The following is an 18,956-nucleotide window of genomic DNA, read 5'->3' on the forward strand; positions in this document are numbered from 1 at the left end:
GTGATTCCAAACATGGACAGGAGAAGCTTGTTAATCGCAGACGCACACATGGGCGAGGGTCTCAGACACCTCAAACTGAAAGATTCTCTGGAAGAATTACAATCACGGTACTGGTGGCCAGGCATGAGCCTGCATTACACCATGTTTGTAAAAAACTGCCCAAACTGCAACAGAGATCGCAGTGGGGAGAGAAACAGTTTAATACCTCGTCGTATCAAGGCAGATAATATGACCAATAAAAAGCAGGGCTTGCGATTAACATATACAGGCTAAGTTTCCACTTATAATGTAGATCACCAGCACTCGGCTGACGTCCGGACTGTTATACAAAGATTTGCGAGTCTAAATGGCATATACGCTAAGAGCATGTTACGTTTGACCATAGTCTTCACTCTAGCCCTCCGGCCGGGGGGGAAACATGGCCAAATGAGCACAGCCCAGCGGGAATCTTCTCACTTCCTTCCTGAGGGTACGGGATGGTGTAAAGAAAAAACCAAGGCAGAAAGCAATCTATAATGGAAAGGATATTAGGTTCGGGAGCTGGGTGGGTCAAACATCTAATAAGTGTCCAACGTAGTCTAAATAACTTGCCAAGAAATTCTCTGAAGGGATTCAGTCCGTACGAATTATTATTTGGAACTAGAATGATTATCTCTGACCTCGACAGTCAGACTTCAGTGGTTAAAGAAAAAAGCTTTGATGTCAAAGACCGTTTGGCTATTTTGCAGGACTTAAACAAAACAAGAAAAGACCTGAGCAACATACAGTTGAAACAACAGCCAACAACCACTGAAGAATCACCACCTGTCCCAGCAAGACCTGTCTGGATTCCAAAAGTCGGGGATCTAGTCAGGGAGAAGATCGCGGTAAAAAAGGAATTTGGGCCTTCTTACAGAAAAGCAGTTCCTGTCTTGTCTGTCAACGGGACAAGATCAGTTGTACTACCGCCACTTGCTGGTAAAAAGGAGAACCGAGTTGTATCCATCGACCTGGTAAAACCACAACATGTGGCCGATAACAAACAGTAGGCCAAGTGGACTCCCAATAAGTAGCAGAACACCAAGGTTTGCTACCAGTACAGAGGTCCTAACAAAGAGGCTCATCACATTCGAAACGCCTACAGAAGAACAACGTGGACTATGCAACGATGCAATAGAACTCAGACCTCTGAAAACCCAAATAAAAACATTTAGCAGAGACACACCAATCTATAATGAAGTACCAAGTGAAAATGCAAGAAACAAAAATCCTGAAGCAATTGGAACAATTGACAGAACTGCATCCGGCTACTTCATCAACTTCGATGATTCCTCTGAAAGCCTCAGTGAATCAAAGACACAGCCATCATCAAAATCCTTTAAAGACAAAGCTAAGGAACTTTTGAACCAACTGAAAGAAACATATCTGATTTCTCCATGGATTGAATTTTGGGTGGGTTTTGGTGCATTTATCCTCATACTTTGGCTCATCATGGTATTAACTTTGGGACGCTTCATTGAGGGAAAATATGCTAAAATGGACACAGCAAGTCAGAACATCTACTTGGTCCTCAAACCACACACATCTTCACACGTCGAGAAAAGAGAACTTTCTTCAGCCAACTTCACAGCCAATCCTATACCTGGTGGGGTAGCCTGGGACAACACTGACTATGAAATTTATGGTCCGGTCGAGATCCTGAAATACCCACACCAAATCAAGATCTCCTTGAGTGACTTTGCAAAACCAAACTCATTTGCTGATGATTGGGACTTCGAAAGCATTAATAACATGATGTCTGACTTAGTAATGTCTGCTAAATTTACAAAACATGATTATTTGCAAGGTTCTACAAATTATGATAGTATGTATTGCTATAACCACTATGGTAACCATTTTTTACATAAATCTGCACAACCTAGAAATGTTTTAAATTATAATCAATGGGAACATTGTGCAACACCTCCAAAAGGGAGCTCAAGAACTGTTTACGACAAATATTCATATTTTTCAGGTTTTAACACAAGTAATGCTGAAACATTTTATTATAAATTGTCAAACAAGACAGGGATGAAAACCATGATAACCAACACAAAGTTGATATATTCAGATTCATTCTTCGAAGAAATGAATACTTTTGGATTTGATTATTGGGACAAAAATGTTGATTTGAAAAGTGTTTGGGGTACAAAAGAATGGCAAGTACAGGGTTTAGAAGCTTTGTTTAGAGCTTGCATGATCCCAGAACAAATGATATTTTTAAATGACACTGTTCAACAAACCACCTGTTTTGGCCTAGCCAAAATCAAAGATTTAAATAAACCGTCTATTCCAAAGCCAACAATGTTTAGCAATAGCTCTGATACAGATGAAGAGATAGACGTAAACCATATATTAAACCAAAACAGAACACATCCTAATTGGAAACAATGGTTGATCTGGCCCACAGATACAAATAACTGTCAAGACAGATTCCTGAATAAAACACAGGGGTTCAAAATGACCAGGCCAGACCCTAGATATCCCCAAAGACATCACCCAGGGATAATAACAACCTACAGTGTGGGCAAATTATGCCTTCAGTGGCTACAAACTTCCACACTGCCTGAAATTAAGCAACACCTAACTTTACTTACTGATGGTGCTGACTTGCGTGATTTCATAATGGGACCACGCAAACAGCGTCAAAAGCGTTTCATAGCAGCCTCTGTATATGCAGCATACAATGAGGCCTGGAAGGTTAATCAAATTGAAACAGCAGAGAGAATACGGGAAATTGACCGTATTAATTTGGAAAAATCACTTTCTGTAGTGGACAATGGGTTAATGACTCTGTCCTCCAGAATTTTTTCTTTGGACAGCATTGTGTCGTCAGCAATCGATATATTATCGCAAGACTTACTGTTATTACAACATGGTCAGTCACAATTGCGTTCTATTGTACAGCTAGGCTGGACGTTACAAAATCTGCGTTCAGGCTATGTGCCTTGGCGTTTAATCAACACAACGTCACTATTCCAAATCTTTAACCTTACTGATAGACAAATCGGTATGGCGCAAAAGGGTGCTGATTATACAATCTTGAGCATTGAAAAACTAGAAAGATTACCAATGACAATGTCAGAACGACCTGTCAGTGAATGGATAATCCACGGAATCATAAATATTCCAATCTCAACCTTCAGGTTTCAATACTGCCAAAAATATATACAGGCTGGCATGTACGAGAAATTGGGAAAGGGGTACCTTAAAACAACTTGGAACCTGCCCTATTCGCATGCATGTGTCAGTAATAAAGGACAGAAAGTGTTTCTTAGTGGCAACAATTGTGCTATGTCACTAAGCGGCACGCTTCTGTGTAACGGAATTAGTTTGCATGGAGCCTGTGAAGGGAATTCATACAACCTTTCATGTCACCAGCAAGGCGCACCTGCAACTGAAATAGAACCATTCTTTCAAAGACTCTATAATGGGAGTTACATTCTTATTGTAGACCGCAAATGTTGTAGTCTTATGCCCGGGACTCCTTATCTAGTCACTACGACTGCGAAGGTCAAGTGCTGTGGACGTTCTTTGTTCCCCAGCTCCTTTCCAGACAGGGAGGCAAGGGCATGGCCCAGTTTGAAAATTACTTCTATTCGAATAGATACTTTAAGCAGAATGAAAACAGTGCTTCTTCAGACGCCTACAAGGCTCACGTCATCAAAAGAAACGTATGATCTACAAGTCGCAAGGACGACTGCAGAGATACATACATTATTATCGACTAATTCCCCCGTACATTTCGCGGAAATCCTGAGCGAAATCTTAAATATTTCTGATACCACTGGGGTCTCAAAGGTATTTAAGACAGTATTTTCGATGGCATTAACACCATTCAAAGCCATACTGGGTATTTTTCCAGATTTCGTCCATTCGATTTTTGGCGGACTTCCCCTGATCCTGGGACTAATTGCAGGAATCCTATTCTTAGTCCTTATTTTTCGTTATGGCAACCCATGTCACAGATCAAACTCTCGCGACAATGGAAGATACAATCCTAGCCATTGGATACCGGGACCGGATATCAAAAATCCTGGGACTATCCCGGCTTAGAGACCTGAACATGACTTGGTTTCTATCATTTCGACCAATGTGGCAAAGATGTGTTTTACCTGTATTGAGATGTCTGCTATGCGGAGAAGAATGCGTGTTAGACACCTGTCTGACGCTACAATCGGATGCGCCAGTGGATGCAGATACATTGTTGGTTCCTACCAAGGTTCACGCTTTGTGCTGCCCTCAAAGGCTGCCAATCCTGATGACGGCATTCGTGGAGTCTTCACCACTACGATTGAAGAGTAGTGAAGTTCAAGATGAAAGCAGCATTAATCAGGTACGACCTTCTGTCAGCAATGCGAATCAGAATGTCAATGGAGACAATCATGCGCACGAATGCATGGTTACACCTATTTCCGACTTAGTGGAACTTTCCCATGAAGCTGTTGACAGTTTTTTCGAAAGCCTTAATGATATGATGTTCTCTCCAGAACAGAAATAGAGACTTTTGAGCAAGCTCGCACACGGCGTTCCCTGAAATCGGCCTTCAACTTTGAAAATAAAGTCACATGAACAATTTTTCCCACCAGTTCACGGACAACAATTTTTTTTAGCAGCCCCAAATTATTTTTTACAAAATTTACGGGACACTTATCTTCTGCTTAAAGTAAGAAACTATTCCTAGAGAACTAAGATTTCTATTTTTAGATACTTTATAAACTTTAGTTGCCCGATGGTATGTTCACAAATATTTTATTATGTGATGAAATGGTCTCGACCTTTCTTTCTGTATAGCCATATTAAGAGCCATTTCATGTGTATTTCTCATACACCAAATAAGCAATAATGTCTACAAATGCGTGTTTACTTTAGCATTTAATTCATAGCTTAAGTGCATACAATATATATGACTGCAATTTTTCAGTATATTTGAAAATTTCAAAATGCATTTATGTATTTTGGGGTGGTGAGGTATAGACTATACTCTATAGTATGTTGTACTATGTTATACTATGCATAGATTAGTAGATATGACCATAGTTAGCGTGGAGTGGGTGTCATGTATTCCTATAGGTTCTGAATCGATCCCCCTATTCCTGACCCTATTCTGGTTAAACTAACTATCAAGTTAACTAACAGTCAGCCCATGAGGCAAGAAAAGCCCCCATGATGCAGATACCGTTATCTGACGCAGTCACACTACGGCACAGGAACGTGTTATCTGATTAGGTCATAACGCTTGAGATCTAATTAGACAAGCGACATTCCTCCAGCCCCTGATAAGGCATACGACGTTCTCATAACAAATCAAACCTATGACAACCTGGAAAATCCGTGCGGCCATTGTTTTGATTTCACAGAGAACTTCAGTAAAAGAATGTGCTAACGAGCAAGTCGTATGACATCTTTATTGACGCATCTATGTCCATCCTTACGTCAATCCCGGCACCTTTAAGGTATAAATATTGCCGATCTTGCCCTATGCAAACACACGCGTGGTGACGAGACGGAGCAGCCATACTTGCCGAAGCCCAGAAGCAGAGCAGACCCCGCTGGCAGCAGCCCCGCCTTCCTGACGCGCTGAGAGACGCGCTGCTATCTCCTACCGAGAGACCCAGCACCGGCGCTTTCGGGCAGCCCTCGCAGGCAGCCTGGAATATCGAGACCAGAGAAAGAGATACCATTCCTCATTCATCCTAACTTCCAGGTACAGAACTGAATAACCCCTCACAGAGAATTCTTTAGTTATTCACTTGGCAAAAACAAACTTAACTTAAACTGTAACTTTCTATTCCCGCCCACGCATTAGACTTAGGTCAGGTACACGGGGTAGGCGTATTTAGAAACACCAGTTGAGTACGTTTAGTCAAATGTATATGTGTATGTAAATATATTTTAATCATTTTAAAACATCATATGGCTCAGAAACCATATCAATGTTTTTACAGTATTATTTTATACTATTGCTTTTAATGTATGCACTTTACTTAACTATAAGTATTGCAATATTATCGATCCATTTCTCTTGTACGAGAAAAGAGACTGATCAATAAATAACACCTTTTTATTGAACACGCCCGTCTCTTCCTTTTCTCTACAATCTGATGAGACTAAGAATGCACGTACTGACTGAGTAAAATAATTGCCTTGTGCTCACACGACTCTGGAGATACACTCTTGATTAGGGGAGAGCAAAGTTGTCATGTTCTATGGTTGTCAGAAACTAAATCCCTTCTTGTCTAATCAGGGGAGTTAATTCTTTCCTGAACATTCGAGAAAGTTTCTAGCGAACTCTGAGCTACGCTGGCAAACCCAAAACTTAAGTCTAGTATCGACAGTAGTAGACCTAGTTAACGTCTGGCCTAGGCCTTTACTGCTGTAGGTATTATTCCAATGCGCAGAGCCTATTGGGAAGATAGGAACTACACTACAGGGTAAAGTGAAATTGCACATTTTACTCCCCACATTGTGATAAAGTGCAGCCCACAATCGACTTTGGTGGTAGGAGCACTGTGGAGAGAGTATCTGCAATATTTTTACATATTCATAACAGCTAAAGTCTTCCCTAGGTGTTCCTGGGGTGGGGGTCCTGTAGATATATGCAGCATACTTATACAGTATGTTTTTATAAGCCCTGGTGCTGGAAAAATGGCCCAAGTCACTTTTTCCATTGCAAATCCCATGCCATAGGTTAACATTAAAAAAGGTTATTGGTTAATAACTGGAGAAACAAAAGCCATAAAAGTAGGATTAGATTACTCAGTAGAATGGTAATGATAAATCAAAAAATATAGTATTGTTGAATGTATTGTAAAATGTACAGACAAGAAGTTATAAGACTTTTTTGTCTGTAAGCCAAACTTCAACCCTGTACTGCTCTGCCCTGATTGGTCAGAGATAAGTGGGAGAGCCTGGCTGCTTTGAAGAGATGATAAAAGACCCCTGGGGTTAGGGAGCATCTTGGGGAGGAGAGGTTGCTGGGCATAGGAATGCCAGAGCAGGGGAGGAGTCGTAAACCATGGACTTCAAGCAAAGGGGAGGACCCCTGTTCACCCCCAGCCAGATGCTAGGATTAAAGAAGGAATGAGAAGACGCAAGGGGGGACACTATGTAAATTAGCCATCCTAGGGGTGTGTTTAGCCAGCTCTTCTCTCCATGCTGAAAATTCTGACATATTGAATTTTTGAAAAATAGTGGTTTCTGGGTTAGCATTTGCCACACTCTGCAGGAAGAGGTCAGACCTTTGGGTTGAACCCTGCAGCTCATTGGACAGGAGTGCCCTCCTGCTTGACCCCAGAGGACACTGAATACGTTTCTGAGAGGGGCAGTGTCTCTCAGATCTGCTGCTTGAAACTTATGAGAATCAGAAGGGTCTGCTCTGAAGAATTTGATGTGCATTTCCTAAGGCCTGTACTCTGGAGAATGCACCTTTTGCACCATTTGAAACTACAGCCTGTTGATCAAACCTGCTAAAAAGAACTAAAGAGTGGACTCCCTGCAAGCTACGGGTTAACAGAGCTCACCTGCACCATCACCACAAAGAATCCCCAGCCTGAATTTTTAAGGGTTTTGTCCAAGTGGATGGTGGAATTTGAAGTATCACATTTTCAAGGAGCCTTTTAGATATTCCAGACCCTTGGATTGTGTGTTGGATACTTTGGGACCCGCAAGAGGTACTTCAGGAAGGAGTTCTAACTGGACCCAGCCAGCTGGAGGGGACTGCACAATACTGGTCCTCCAGAACAATTGCTAAAGGTGAATGTGTCCCTGTCAGAGGCAACAAAATTACTAAAAGGGCACTGTTGGTTTCTAAGCACTAGAAAGTAACTAATATTTGGAGAGGTTCCTTAGCTCTAAGTTATGATTTTTTAATATCAGCCCTGGTCCAAAGCCAAATACAGTACAAACTAACTAGAGGCATGCTGTCAGGGAGATGCCAGAAAACCTTCCTCAAAGAAAGAAGGCTAGTAGACAGTAGCTCATCACTAAGAGCAAGGTAAAGCTAACAAAGGCAACGGCAAAAGCAGCAAGCAAGTGTCTCAAAGAAAAAGGCTGAACATAAAAGCCACACGCCCACGCTGAAGCCCCATGAAGGGATCCACCTCCCAACATAGAAAATCCAAGCAACACTAAGTGAAAAAAGGCCGTATTTGGCCAACCAAGGTGCCAAACCATGGACTTCATGCGAAGGGGAGGGCCTCTGTTCACCTACAGCCAGCGAGGGAGCTATGCCAGACTCCAGCTATGGAGAACCAAAGGCCACGAGCACAACAGGAAGCTTGTCAAGCACACTAGGTCCACAAGAGGGAAGTCAGAGTACCAGCACTGGACAGGCAGGAGGCCACCACCAGGGAAGTTGATGGCATCCTTTATACATCCCCGCAATAAGCCAAGGCAGGCAGAACAGACCCCTAACAAAAATGAAACCCAAGGACATTATCTGGCCCCACAAAACAGTGCAAGCTGCAAAACCATAGACATCAAAGAACCAAAGAAAGGGCAGAAAATTCCACAAAACTGAAGAAATGCCACATTTTACCAGGATAATATGAGAGCGAAAACCCCAAGCAGCAGAAGAAGTGTAGGATCTCAAGGATGCCCACAGAGATCAAGATTAAGGGCATTGCACTCCGTTCAGAAGAAAGGCTGACCTGACCCAAAATAATGCACAGAAACAAACATCTAAGTAGGAAGGGACACCAAGAAAGCCCGCTGGAAACCTGGATCACTGTACATACAACGTCGAGAGTAGGAAAGCCTGAGGTACATATTGACAAGAAAACACTATACCCGAAGATGCAAGGCCACAGGAGTTACATGCAGCCTGGGGAAGAAGGCGCCTGTCATCAGATGGAGAAAGACAAAAAAAGATATATATTCCCCTGTGAAGTCATGGGTGGAGCAAAGAAAAAAAATCTGCTGGTGTAACAAGGTAGATTCTTGCCTCCAGGGTGAGACTCACCGTCATAAAGTAAGGAGTGGGACAGGCAGGACAAATGCGGAAATAATTTGAAAATAAGTGGTATTAGGAGCTACACAGAAATATAAATAACAATAATGAATCTGTAATTACTTTAAAAAGCATAATTCTAATTTTCAGACTAATTTTTCCATCACTAATTGTAATGAGAAAGCATCACTTATTGTAGTAAGTTACTGCAGTCGAGTTGTGACATCACAATGATTCCTTGTAGAGACAGGAAATAGGACATAATTGCAACTGCTGTTTACACAATACAAAGTATAACCAGATTTTCAGTCCTTTCTGCTGAACTATTTTTCTTCAGGTTTCACAATGATTAGCTAATAAGGTGTTATTCATGGCTTTGTGCATCTTTTTACGCCGCTAGATTTTATTACAAGAAAAAGGAATGCGTGTGCACCTTACCACACATTCTGAATAAGAGACGCTTTTGGAAGGAACCTATTCCACTAGCCCTGTACACGCCTCACTGTCCCGGGCTAGGTTCAACCTAAATAAATACCACATACAGACATATTAAAACGCATGAAATGCATTTTTTCAACCAAATACAAGTCGCATATTTGTGTTTAATTTACAGCACAGATTCCTAGTGGATTCTGCACATCTGTAAACATATTACTATGGAACTCATAAATATGAAGCCGTAAAGCATTTAAAAGAGGACTAGATGAAGTGTCACACGTTTACCACTTATTAGAAGCAAAGCGCCACAACATTACTTGGAAGAGGCAAGGCAACTTAGTGTTTCAAGAACTATAAAAGGACTCCGCCTTCTACCGCTTTCATTTCTATAGCCACAAAACGGCCTATGCTAATGGCACTAGGAGCAAGAAGCAATCCTGTGGTTTGGAGGTGCTCGGACCCCGCTATTGGTATATCAGGTGCTTTCCTCTCCATGCACACAATTAAACAGTGGCCTAGGGGAGCACCTGCCGGCCGGAATGCTCCGGGTCTCCCAAATCATTTCGGTAGATGAAGTTGTCAATAGTAAACCTACTCACACCGCATACTTTAGAGATTCTTCTTTTAAAATAAATGGAAAGTGGCACTTCAGGCACTCGCAATATCACAGCTACTTTCAACTGAAGACAGGCAAATAACCCAGAAAAATATGTCCAGAGATGGAAGAACTGGTCGCACAAACAATGGTGCTAAAAACTCCTCTATATATGAGTAAATTCACAGCAGTGTCAACACTATCTGCCATAATGCATGGGGAAAACTAGTGCTGACCTGCTGGCAGTGTGACCCCTCTCACCCCAGTCTGGCAAAGTATGTTACTTGTATCTTCTAAATGCATAGCCCTCAGAGAACAAGAGGAATGAGATCCTGCTAGCACTCCAGAGCCTCAAGGATTGGTTGGATCACATGTCACGCGCCTCACACATCACTGAAGTCTGTTTGTGTTCACCATTTGTGCATCGCTCCTCTGCCTCATCCTCAGGTTCTCCACCTCTGCCTCGGTGTCTGCCGCCTGCTGCTTGAGCTGGACCAGCTGCCTCTGCTGCTCTTGGTGGCGGCTCTGCTCTTGCTGCAGCTCTTCCCGCAGGCTTCTCGCGAGCTCTTCATACTGCAGCACCTGCACCGCACACAAATACTGCAATGTCACAAAACAAATCCTCGACTGCACACAGCACACACCAATGTACAGAACAGTAGTTAGGAGGTTTTGAGCGACACATAAGAACACTATTTAAAAGCCTTGGGAGAGAGATGAATGTCTCCATGTCTGGCAAGAAGATCATCAAAGGTTCATGTTTGAAAAATAATCAAAGCTTTCCCTTACCTTTTCCTGCTTTTTTAATGAAACGCATTATTCCTTGTTCCATCGCCTCCAGTAATAGGCGATGTATACGTCTAATTATTTCTTTCCTTCACCTGTGTGAGAATCAATAGCAGGAAGGATCCCAAATGACCACACGCGAGCCACCCTCTCCCCCCACTCCGAGTTTCTAATTAATGCAAATCACCTGACCTTTTCCTGACAACTCTGAAGATGGGTTCATCAGTTTGTCATTAAAATAATCACCAATCATGCTCCAAACGTACAGGAAACAATATTTTCAGGTCAATTTCCTGAGTGAATAACCAACAGAAAAGAGACAGATGTTTCTCAGCTGTTTGCACTGATAAAGCGAGAATAAGCTATCAACATCTCACTATATACATAGTGCTGCGCCCACAAAGGATAGGAACAGAATTATGAAAGAGGCTGGAGAGTGGAGAGGCAAGAGAGTCCAAAATCTTCCCTACACGGCCATCCATCATAAGAGGTTGTGCCACAGACATGCGTTAAGTGCAAAAGCACTGCAGCCACATCGGCTCCTTCACCCCTTGGCGGATGAGTGAATGCATGGAGGAGGTCTGAGGGTAAATTATGTGAGCACAGAATATGCCCTTTCTAATTTAAAAGCAATGTGCCTTACACGGAGCTCCAAAATACCCTGAGTGCGCTCTGGTTGAATGGCACTATAATTGTAAATTTAGAGGTTTATTGTCCTTAGGTCATTCCAAGTTGCTTCCTGTAACCACTACAGGTTAATATGCAACCTGCTACGGGAGAGAGGGTATACCCAAATAAGTCACTCGGACCTGGGTGTATGCGGTACATGTAAGGAGGGGTCCCAATACACAGTATATTTAAAAACAGGGTGAAGTACTTAATGCAAGAAACATAACTTAAACAAAAAGTCATACACTTAGAAGGAACACTGTTATTTAATCACAATGGGCCTGCGAGTTCAGTATGTAACACAAAGAATGCATAATTTAGTCAGAGAAAACATTTGTGCCACAATAAGTGTGGGAAGGGAGGGGTGTGTGTGGGAATAAGTGCATAGGTTTGAGAAGGGTTGAAGGGTTAAGGTGCCGGTCGTGAGACCCTTATCAATAAACAATAAACGCTGGCTTCAACACAGAGCCAGATGCAGGAAAACAACAAGTGTTCTTTGAGTTTAAGACAAAACCATGCTCCAAGCGCCTATGCTATAATCCTCTGGTTGTGGCGCAAGCTGGCAAGTGGGTAGGTTGTCGACGTTTCAAACCCAAATGTAAGCTAGGTATCCATATAACCTTAAAGGGGGTCTTCATCAGGACTGGGGTAAGGTGGCGGGGTAAAATTCTGCAAATTATTCATGGGTTGGTGGGCCTGAGGGCTCCATTCCAAGGAGAAAGAAAATATGCAATGAATGAATGGGGATTTGCCGAGGTCACGAGGGATTTGCAAAAATCCAAAGTTCAGGCTGACCCCGATGAAGTGCAGGCAGGCTACAGGACCCAGACAGGTACAGAGAAGAAATACCTTGGCTGGAGCAAGTGGCGAAGTTGAGAGCCTAGAGGGCCATCGTCGAGATCCACAAAGGGGGTCCGCGTCATTGTTGTGCTCCATTGAAGTGAATGCAATGCATCATCATCGAGCTGTGCAGGGCATCATTGTCGAGCAGCGTAGACACTGGATCTACTGTCGTCAAGCACCCTCTGTGTCGGCATCGAAGGGCAATGTGCTGGAATTTCTCACAAAGTTCAGGCGGTGCATCGTTTCTTTCAAAAATCAGCTGCAGAACCCTGTTCTGAAGCCCAGGACTGGAGGGGGCTCCTCAGGCAAGGGTAGGACTCTGGGATGGCAGAGTTCCGCAGAACCAGCAGGGTTGCAGGAATTTGTTTGTGTCCCTGAGACAGGAGGAAACAGGAGGAAAGCTAGCAAGCCCTTAGAGCATAGATCTTCAAACTGTGGGGCGCGCCCCCCTGGGGGGGCGCACAATCTACCCCACCACTTAAGCTTCCATTGTTCCTTCCAGGCCCATTAGTCTTCGTGTGTCTCAGTCCGAGCAGCTGATGCAGCTCGGGGCTGCTGGCGGTTTGGCTGGGCAGTGTCTGGAGTCTATTCTCCAGCACGCCCAAGCTTATCACAGGTCTTTAAAGACCACGTGCAACCCATGAGAGCACAACAAAACCAAAGAGCGAAACAAGAGCTCAAAGCGAGCACAAACTAGTAGTTTAAAAGCTCAAAGAAGGGTACAAATAACTCAAAAGGGCACAAAAAAGCAGAAAACAGCAAAAAGAAAAAAGAAAGGAGCACAAAATGCACACCCTGAGTGCGACCTGTTTTATGCTGTCTCGATAGGGAATTTTAGAATGGTTAATGGCTGCTAAACTGTTCAGGTTACTTTAAATATACTTGGAGGTAGTCTGAACCGAAAACCGACATATTGATAGCGAACCATTTAAACTTTCCTGTTACATTTGAATGGCATTCATAACGTCCTAAGCTCCGGTCATAAAAGGCATGATTGCAGGCTTAACAGAAGAGGAATCCATTTAGAGAAAAACGAAAATAAAGTAACTTTTGTTTCTTTGTATGTAGTGTTTTTTGTTCAGGCTTTTGTTTGACCTTTACTACTGTTTCGATGTCGCAGGTAAAGGGGCAGGGCTACATGTTTAGCGCTTTACCCAGGCTCCACAACCTCAGTGAATGGACTTGACCCAGCTTCAAAGCCGAGGTGATCCTGGTGCTTCCTTTAATTAATTCTGAACATTCATATCCATATTTCACCCATGTTCCTATGTGTAGCCAGCTATACACCTTGTGTAATTGACCTGCCAGACACGAATTGAGCACTGCTAAACTTGATACATTTTTTGAGGTGGGTTACATATATCCACCACTCAAATTACTTTCATATTTCACTGTACTAATTCACCGCTAATCCTTTATTGGTTTCCCGAGTAGCGTGCTAATTACCCCCCCCCCCCCAAAAAGCGCTTCGACACCCCATCAGGGGGAACAAGCGCTATATAAATGCAAACCTTTTTTCCCCTCCTCTATCCTTCTGAATCCAAATAATTGACTAACCTATCCACCACTTAAATCACTTCCATATTTCACTGTACTAATTCAACACTAATCCTTTATGGGTTCCGGAGTAGAGTGCTTCGCTCCTTTACCCTTTATCCCATTAATAGTGGGATTGTAGGAGGCATCAATTAGGAGCGGATTTGGAGATAATGCATAGGTGCTGACTTTGGTTCTGGGGACCCAGGTTCGAGTCCTGGCATTGACTCAACATCATGTGATCCTGGGCAAAATCACTTAATTTACCAATGACTTATGATAAATGATTTTGACCTTGATTAAAGTCGCTGGTGCTTGTTTAACAAGTTCCAATCCCTAGAGCTGAGTACACCAGCCTAATATAACAATTATTGTGAAGTATGCCTATCATATGTCCTCACTTCTTTCTTAGACCAAATTTAAATGCTTTCTTGTGCAGTTATTTCTGAAACTTTCAACGGTGATCTTCTTTTTAAGCCAACTATGCTAACAAACTGACTCTTGATGCTGCTAGAGAATAAAGATGTATATATCCTCTTGAATCAGTTATACCATATGTGTTTGATGTAAATGTCCCCTAGGCCTTCTTGGAAAACTGTGGCTGTCCTCCTACTGGCACAGCAACACCTGGCCACACTCCACATAAACACAGATTTTTGAGTTGTGTCAGTAAGCATGTTTTGTGGTACCCCTTTTTCTGATATCTTGTATAGGGGCAAGGATGTGGCGCAACAGCCAGAGCTGAAGGTTGTGGAGCTGGGGAACCAGGTTCAATTAGTAATGTCTGCTCAACATCCTGTGATCTGGGCAAAGCACTTAATCTCCCTGTGCTTACAAAAATTAATGTGTGCTTGTGTAATGTGAAAGAGGCTCCTGTAAGGCGCTCCAATACCTTTGGGTCATGTTCGCACTATATAAAGCAGCAAACATATATTACAAAATTTTGTGAGCACTCCCGTTTCCAGGTACAGCTCAAGACTGGAAGTGGAGCACAACCTAAGGATGGCAGAAGCAAGAATTCATCCACACATTGACTGTCTCCGTGGAGAAAAACAAGCACACCCCTCACCTGTGTTTTGGGAGTGCTTTCACTAATCTATCCTAAATTTAGTTTTATGTGAAAAATAAAGCACCAATATAATTTTGGGGGGCTAATGTATTCTTGGCACTTTTCAATTAAACTGTATATAAGCACAAGCACTACAAAAACTTCAGTTTACCAAACACTCTTACTTTATTTAATATTATTTGCCCTATACGACGTGGGCTCAGCAGGAGGGAATCGCCATTAAGCATGGGCGGATCTAGCGGATCTCGCGTACGCGAACTTGCGGATTTACGGATTCGCAATCCGCGAAGATCCGCGAACTCTAGCGGATTTGCGGATTTTCCCGTTTTTTGTGTTGGCGCGCGTTCGCGCCGATTTTGGGACAAGTTCGCAATTGCGAACTTACTTTTCGGCTCGCAACGGCCGCGACTATGTTGTTTCTACGTCTGGTTTATAATCACAGGTTCACAGCACCCTCTGTTTCACCACTGCCACCCTCTGGGACACCCATGCCACCCTCTGGTACATCCTCACTGCCACCCATTAGGTTTATTTATCACTGTAGATTATGGTGGTTGAAAAAAGCAAGCACACCTGCCCTTCTTCAACTGCCATCAATTAATTTGTGGGTCATTAATGTGTCAGTAATTTTGAAACTTCCAGTCTGGCTGGCACCTGCTTCCTTCCTTATCTGTAATTTGCTTTTTGTTGCAGTGAATTTTTTTTTCACAGGACCTTTATGGTCTACTTGTAGCTATTCTATGAGCCTGCTGTTTGGGTCATAGCAGGGTCATAGAATAGTTGCAAACTCTGGAGGGGCCCCTCAGGAAGCACTACCTTGAATGTTACTAATGTTAAGTTTGAACTTTTGCACCTGCTCATTGCTTTCAGTTTAGCTAAAATCGTTTTTTTCTGCAATTTCGCGCGTTTTTTGGGTCTCGAATCCGTGCGAGATCGATTTCGGAAGCCGCGAATACGTGCGAATACAAAATTGTTTTTTGTGCGACGTGTATGTTCGCGTGATCTTGCGCGTGTTCGCGAGGCGCTTCTAGCTATACGTTTGCCAAGTTACCCTATCGGTCGTACACGGGCGCGGCCATCTTGTTGGCGTGACGTAATTCCGTTTCCGGCCGCTATGTGTAATCTCGCAAAGTGTGCTGCTCGCTAGTACAATTTCGCGCGTACTCGCAAGGAAAATCTTGCGCGAACTTACCCACGCGGTCGTGAACGGGCGCGGCCATCTTGTTTCTCATTCATTGCTATGGTTCTGGGCATGCTTTCTCTATCCTCTCTCAATCTCTGCCATCCTTTGCTTGTTTGAAGTTTTTTTGATCTAATTTTACTTATTATCTATCCCTCTATTTTTCTAGCTCTATATTTTTGTGTTTTCTGCAGCTTTTAGTTACTTTTAAACTACTTTTTTAAACTCTTTTCTTTTCTTCTTCACTATTCTATTTCTTGTTTATCATTTAACTCTATTTCTGCCCAGACCATGGTAAAGGGAGCCGGGAAGCACCCTGAGAAGGGGAAGGGTCCCGCACCCCGTGCCCGGCTCCCGTGCGGGCGTTTAAGGGGGGAGCAAGTGGTCCCGAGGGAGATCTTCAGCGCGGAGGAAGTGGCGGCACTGATCTTCCACGTCCAGCGCCGCCTCCCCAAGACGATCCTGGGAGGCGGCAAGATCGCGACTGGCTATGGCATCCGGCAGCGTCGCAAGCGGTGGGAGAAGGTGTGCCGGGCCATGTACAAGATCTCTGGGGTCCGGCGCACATATAACCAGGCCACCCACCGCTGGACCGATGTCATGGACCGGGAGCGGGACTTGCTGGACGCGCTCGGCGTAGAGGTCCCCGGGCTTGGTGAGTAGTAGTAGTAGTACATTTACTACTCTGTTTTATCCTGCTCTGTTATTTGCAAATCTTTGTTCTTTACCAAGAGCAATAATGCTGCCGATTACATTGAGGTAAATTATATTTCAAAATCTTCTATGCATTTCAGGTGCACTGCTCTCCTTCTCAGTAGCCTTGCTTGCTACTATGCTTCTTTGTTTTGTATGTTGTGTTCAGAAGCATTTTATTGGCCTGAGAAATTATGTATGAGTGTAGTGTAAAGATAAGAACTGCGTAATGCTAGACAGTAAGGGTCATATTTTCAATTACCGGCGCATCCCTGCAAAGTAGCAGGGATGCAGCAGTAATTGTGTGCCATGCCACCACCACCCATTGGCCCAAAACGTCACAGAAGCCTTACGCATCTGTGCCGTAAAGGCAGCGCATTGCTGGAGTTGCGTGCCAACGATGGCGCAGCTCCAGCAATGCTCTGGGGTACCCTATCTCCCCAATGCTGCATCAAGCCGTACGTCGGCTTCAAGCGCGCAGGGTTTTAGTCATGCATCATTGTCCTAAAAGTGACTGATTGACATCTTGTCGATTTCCCTCAGCCACTTTTAGGATTCGTTCCTGCGCAGGTACGCCCTCCCTTGCGCCGGAACGCCGCCTGATGGCGCAGGGCTTTACAACGTGATGCATCGCCCATATGTGTTTTTTTTTAATATATACGCCGCACCAACACCATGGCGAGTCTTTTGTTCTGCCGCTGCGTCACAAAAGGCACGCAACAATGGAGGAAAATGAGCCGCAACTTCCGCAAGGGACTTCTAAATCAGCCCCAACAGACTGAAGTCCAGTCCTTCCTTTAGACACATGGCTATAAGAAGAAATAGTGGCGGTGGTGGCGGGTGGATTGATAGTTTGAGTATTCACTGATCTGCAAGCAGGATGGACTTTGTCTGTCACTTCGCGTGCTGCGCACTGCTGCCTGCAGTGCCAGGCCTAGGCAAACCTCTTTAGTAGTCTGTTTATTGAGTTACATAGGAACTTTCTAAGTCAACGTTCCGCAAATCAGGCAATACGAATAACGTAGTATACCACATGAGATAGATCCCGTGGAATAGTTGTCTATCTATTTGCTATTTTTCCCAAATATTTTGTTATTGTTCTTTTGAAATGTTTGATTTGGTTGAAAAATCTCATTCATGTTTTCTGGTTTTTCTTTCTTTCATGTTGTACATCAGCTCCCCCCAAGGGCAAGAGGACACAGGAGGAGGGTGCTGAGGATGCAGGCCAGGATCGGGCAGGCGAGGGCTCCTTTGCTGGCCCCAGTAAGTTTACATTTTAATAAACAGTACCTATTTTTTCCTAGCTTTCCTCATTCGATTTTTTCTAAATCGTCTTTGATCTTCTTGTAGACTGGATATAAATTCTTATCCTGCCTCGAATATGACTCCCTGTGGTATTACTAGACTATTCTTATTAGTCTGTCTGTGTAGCTAACTAAGATTGGACATTTGGCAATTCCATTGGACTCCCATTATATTCAGCAATACCTCTATGCACTGTCTCCTTACTGACTAGATAGTGTGGCAGAGTCATTCAGCTCCCGAAGTCACCGATTATAGATCCCCAATGATCTCTAGATTATCGTACGCAGGACAAGAGAGTAGTACGGAGTCACAGCACAGTCAAGAAGTGTCAGAGGCACTCATGCTTGCAAAAATTCCAAAACCTTTAGCTCATCCACTCTAGTCTGGAGGAACAAAAACCACAGAGTCTATTTAAGTTTAAAAGCTTTATTAAAAGTAAACACATTTATTAAAATCTACTTTGTCATAAAACTATTTAACTGAAAATGGAAAAGTGGTTAGTGCTTACGATAAATTGGACACATTTCTTGTGGTCGAGCCGAGCTCTCACCTGGTTTGAACTTGATCCTGGTCGTGTTCTTAGGAGTCAAGCTTCTGTCTGTTAGGAGAAAAAGTGGTGCGTGTTAAAAATCAAAAGCAAGCATTCATCAGTTGTGCATAAAAGTGCAGCAAGACAACAGCCTTCCCTGGAAAATGGGACATTTTTACTATGGAGTAGACAGTCACAAATTATTACATTGTATTCTGTTTTTTTAACATTTCTCCTAGACCAAATATTATATAGTAGTGAGTGGTGTATTCTAACATTCTTAAATGTACTTCGTAGGTGTAACATCTGGTGACGGGGCCAGCGCGGAGGTGGCTGTGTTGGGCG

General features: G+C 43.3%; 1 protein-coding gene across 1 annotated transcript in view; it reads right to left on the reverse strand.

Moving 5' to 3' along the window:
- LOC144828023 (uncharacterized) overlaps nucleotides 1-18,956 on the reverse strand; it is a 1,462,897-nt gene that overhangs the window by 277,548 nt on the left and 1,166,393 nt on the right. Inside the window, exon 24 of the mRNA XM_078686162.1 lies at nucleotides 10,416-10,583. Coding sequence (XP_078542288.1) covers nucleotides 10,416-10,583 — 168 coding nt within the window. The remainder of the gene's footprint in view (nucleotides 1-10,415; nucleotides 10,584-18,956) is intronic.

The sequence above is a fragment of the Lissotriton helveticus genome, chromosome 4_1, assembly GCF_964261635.1.
Source record: "Lissotriton helveticus chromosome 4_1, aLisHel1.1, whole genome shotgun sequence".
NCBI lineage: Eukaryota > Metazoa > Chordata > Amphibia > Caudata > Salamandridae > Lissotriton > Lissotriton helveticus.